Consider the following 5,088-nt stretch of genomic DNA (forward strand, 5'->3'; position numbering starts at 1 on the left):
TACTTTAAATAGTTAAAACTTCTATTCTTGTAAATAATTTTAGGCGAATGATTATTTTAGTATGTATCATGAGAACAAATAATTACAATATGCAATGCATGTGCTGCTATACTAGTTATATATAAGAATAATTTTCCTTTTCATATATTGTCTGCAAATTTTTCATTTTGTCAAAAAATTCACTAGTTTTTCATTGATATACATAGACTTGCTTACTAGACATTATTGTAGTGCCTTGGAGCTAGACAACACATTAAGATTCAACTGCAATTATATAATTTTGCTGACATTTTTTCCGTTCTTTTTTAAATACAATTTTGAAAGATGGTAAGCTCAGTAAAGGAGTGAATAAAGCAGGCATAGCCTTCTACAACAATCTTATCAACGATCTACTATCAAAAGGTCAGATTCTTCATCTATTATGAAATCTCTCTATATTTTGTTTTGTGTGAACTCTAATATAGTGGTCAACATGAAAGTCTTTCATTTCTTAGCACCTATTTTCCCCAATGCATGAACAATATGCAATGCTCCTTGTGTTATATAAACGTTGTTAGTTAATCCCATTGCAGAGGACTTAATTAATTGCTTTCACAAAATGTGCAACTTTTAATATAACCTTTTATGACAGAAATAATCATTAAGAACATTAGGCATATCTTCGTTGAACCTTTTATCACTTTAAGAGGGCAATCTCCTATTTATATGCCTGTAAAGACTCTTATTGATTTTATGTATTTTAGATGATTCAAACCTTAAGAACAGTTTGAAAAAAATATAAAATATTTGTAGATGGAGATATTTTAAACTATATCGTACAGAAAAAATAGCAAATCTAAATTGAACAATTCAATAGTGAATGTACTTTAGTTTCAAAATATGGAAGAGGTGTCTCAAGAATTATGCAAAAACTTTATGGGAGGTAAATGTAAAATTTATATAAAGAATTGGCTTTAAATTTTAACCTCTCGTTCTTATGTCCCACATCTAATGTTTATTTCTGCAAACCAACAGGTATACAGCCTTTTGTGACACTATTTCATTGGGATGTTCCTCAAGTGCTAGAAGATGAATATGGTGGCTTTTTAAGCCCTCATATTGTGTAAGTGCAATTTTCAAGAAGCTACAAATACGTTTGTATTGTAACAACATAATACGACTAAAATTTTCAAAATAAAAAATTGACTAGCACAAATATCTGTTACTTTATTTTCTCTCCTAATATGTCAATTGAATGTCTAAATTCTGACAATAATAATTACTATATTTTTGCTGGCAGGAAAGATTTTCGAGATTTTGCAGAGCTTTGTTTTAAAGAATTTGGAGATAGAGTGAAGCATTGGAGCACCTTCAACGAGCCATGGTCTTTTGCCACTGGTGGATATGACTCTAGCACCATAATAGGCACTCTTGCACCAGGGAGGTGTTCAGCATGGATGAACAAAGGATGCCCAGCTGGGAATTCTGCAGTTGAGCCTTATTTGGTTGGCCATCACATTCTGCTTAGCCATGCAGTTGTTGTTAAATTGTACAGGGACAAGTACAAGGTGAAATTTATAAATTGCTTTGTAAGAAATCAAATTAGTGTGCTTGTTAAATTGATGAAAACTAAAAAAATCTTGTCATTTATTTATTGTGTCGCATAGGCATCTCACAAGGGTCAGATTGGGATAGTGCTTGTGACTAATTGGATGATGCCTTTCTCCAATCTGTCGGCCGATGTTAATGCTGCCCAACGAACCCTTGACTTTTTCTATGGATGGTGAGTTATTTTTCATCATGTAAAAGTTCTCTTCCAAAATAACCAAATCATAGTGAGGACTAGTAATTTGAGAAGTTTGCAGGATGAAGAAAAACCTTGCCCAAACAATCAAGTATATAGCTTATTCAATTAGGATAGAAATTTTGTATTGTACATTATTCATGTTTTATACAGTAATGTTCAAAATGATTTTGACTGAAAAATAATTTAGTCCTAATTCAAGCTTTGCTATAGAGTTATGTACCCTAGTTCTTAATTAGCTTGCAACACTAAAATCAGCTGTGGCTAGATTTTTCTTGAAAGGCATGTTGTGACTAGTGATTGTAAGAAATTTGTGATTAATTTCATGATTTTGGCAGGTTTCTGGATCCCTTAACCTATGGAGATTATCCAAAAATCATGCGTAGCATCATTGGAGCGCGGTTACCAAAATTCTCTCCTCAAGAAAAACTTTTGCTAAAAGGCTCCATAGATTTCCTTGGAGTAAATTACTACACTTCAAGTTATGTCTCTAATATTCATGCTGCTAACAGTGTCAATATTAGCTATTCCACTGACCTTAGCGTTAATCTCACAAGTAAGTCTCTGGACAAGCAATGATTATTTGAGTTCTCATCTTTTGTCAACAAATATTTGTGAATTAATGTTAAATCTACCTCAGTAACATTGTCTGGTTATCCATAATTTCACAGGTGAACGAAATGGAAAACTAATTGGAGCACCGGTATGTTTATTTTGAAAGAAATTAAATTTGCAAAACATGGATAAATCCACATAACAACATATATTTGATTATTTCATCCACATTATTACTTTGAGAAGTTGTTTTTGGAACCTATTTTTTTTTATTTTCATCTTCTTTCTAGTGTATAATCTTTTTGTCCATTCTATATATATTCTTTCAACAATTGACTTTAAGTTACTTATTTGCAGACAGGAGTAAGTATCTTTTACGATTATCCAGAAGGGCTTACAGATCTCCTTGTCTACACAAAGAAAAAGTACAACAATCCCGTCATCTATATCACTGAAAATGGTAATTAAAAATGATTACCATTATTATGTATACAATTCACTCGAGTGAAAAATTCACATGATTTTGTTGTTATTAATTATCAGGAATTGGAGATGCCAATATCCATACTGTAAAGGAAGGAGTGAATGATCCACAAAGGATACGCTTTTACCGTGGCCATCTTTCAGCAGTGAAGGCGGCCATCAAGTGAGTCTATAGGATATATTATAGGAAAAATAGTCAAAGAGGGATTATATAGAATACCACCCTGCATGCTGATTAGATTTTAAATTTTTTTCTGCTCGTATTTCTTAAAAATAAAATAAAAAAATTGAAGGACGGTGCAAATTAACGACTAATGAATATGTAATGATAATTTGTTTTAGAATTATTCACTTTATTACTTACACTTGCCATAATATATATTCGACTTTGATTTTTGCAGGGCAGGTGTTAGAGTCAAAGGTTTTTTTGCATGGACGTTCATAGACACATTTGAATGGGGCTCAGGTTACACCTTGAGATTTGGCATTAACTATGTTGACTTTAAAAATGGACTTAAAAGGTACCCCAAGCGTTCAGCACTATGGTTGAAAGGATTCCTCAAGTAAAGAATACGTACTAGATTTTCTTCTTAAGCATGTCTTTGACAGTGACTATGCTCCAAAGTCAATGAACTTTTAGGGTTTAATATGCAATTGAATTATTTATATTATAATAAATGACATCTTTATTATATTGATTGTTCATATACTTTTATTTATATGATAAAATCCTTAGCATAAATCTAATCAATGAAATCATAAGAATTATAATGATGAGGTACATTCGATTGTTCATGAGGTTTATTCTTAAATATCACTAGCCAAAGTATTGAGAAAATAGGATATACTATACCGCTTCTATATGAGAAATAGTATAGTTGATTTACTATAGTATGTGAGACACATAAATTAATATATGAGTGATTGATAAGATGGTCAAACTCATTACATTAATCCACATAGAAAAATCCTTTAAGTGCCAAACGATCAATCTCTAAGTGACGTTTATGTAAGTGATTCTTATATTTAAAGATTATCATAGTATTTTGAATATGGATAGTTATACTTTGTCTGCTACATGATTGTTCTTGTAACAAGGAATGCCCATATCATTAGCATGTCAGTTTATACTTGTAATAAGGAAAGATGGCGAATAACCTATAAGAATTTACCACTTTTTATAAAACAGAAATTATCTCATGATTAGCCCCTTGTAAAAGTATAATTCCAAATTCTTAGCGTTAAATGAAAAATGTCTTAGAAAGTGTTTCTAAATACTCCTTCATTTGAGTTATATTTTGGTATAAGAAATGACATTGATCAAATAACAAAATAGGCACAACTGATTTCAAGATTAATGTGAGATAAGAATAGTAAAAGGATATAAGTTACATAGTCAACATTTACTGAAAGACAAAATCATCCACTTGACTTTTTTTATTACTTAAGTGGTCATGATGCATTACTAAATCCCAATCTTGATCTATAAGAATGAATTGATTTTGGTTAGTGGATTCAATGATAAATTAAAAGGATTTTTAATTTATCTAGTTCTTATTTATTAAAAAGTATAACTCATACTTATTATCAACGAATAAAAGAATCTAATGGATCACATACATTAAGAACTTCTTTAATTGGATTAAAAGAATTTCAAGTAGAGACTTCCAAAATAAGTTTTTATAACTTGTAGTTTAGTGTATGAGACAAATTAAACTTGAGGGACTTATGAAGAAATAAGCATAAGTCTTCCATATATAAGAGTTACATTAGAATAAGTAAGTTAAATCTTATTGAAAACTGGTTTTAGATTTTCATAAGGATATGAACAATTTATTTGTATATAAATACTCATTAAACATTTGCTAGTAAGATTAATCGATACACAACTTGTCTTGTAAGATTTTTTAGAAAAAACTTAAGATAGTTGCGTGGACTTGATCCCGATTCTCGATTCCCATACCCTCTTACCAAACGCCACCTTAAACTGTATTTTCTACTTCAACAAGGTTTTTGTTTAAGAGAAAAATTCAAAAGGAAAATTTGAAACAATCATAAGTACACATGCATGTAGTTGCAAGTCTAAATATTTTGACCATTAATTTAAATGTTGACTTTAGTTAAATCTAGCCAATTTGTAGAAGGATATGTTGATGAATCAACAAAGAATAGGGGGTATATACAGAATAAAGAGCAGAATCTGCTTGATGAACATATTAAGTACAGAAAATAGTACTCAATAGTACAAAGAACCCGAAATTTAGTAG

The 5,088-nt window shown here is 30.5% G+C and overlaps 1 protein-coding gene across 1 annotated transcript; it reads left to right on the plus strand.

Annotated features, from left to right (window-relative positions):
• Positions 1-324: 324 nt before the first annotated feature.
• On the plus strand, positions 325-3,388 carry LOC113754745 (furcatin hydrolase-like; the record flags this gene model as incomplete). The annotated part of the gene is made up of 9 exons (XM_027299019.1): positions 325-402; positions 1,015-1,102; positions 1,280-1,547; positions 1,647-1,762; positions 2,122-2,339; positions 2,455-2,486; positions 2,696-2,798; positions 2,882-2,984; positions 3,223-3,388. Coding segments are annotated over 9 exons (1,172 nt in total), but the record flags the coding sequence as incomplete, so codon positions are not given.
• Positions 3,389-5,088: the final 1,700 nt, after the last annotated feature.

This window comes from Coffea eugenioides, unplaced genomic scaffold (genome assembly GCF_003713205.1).
Source record: "Coffea eugenioides isolate CCC68of unplaced genomic scaffold, Ceug_1.0 ScVebR1_1008;HRSCAF=1787, whole genome shotgun sequence".
In the NCBI taxonomy this organism is placed as follows: domain Eukaryota; kingdom Viridiplantae; phylum Streptophyta; class Magnoliopsida; order Gentianales; family Rubiaceae; genus Coffea; species Coffea eugenioides.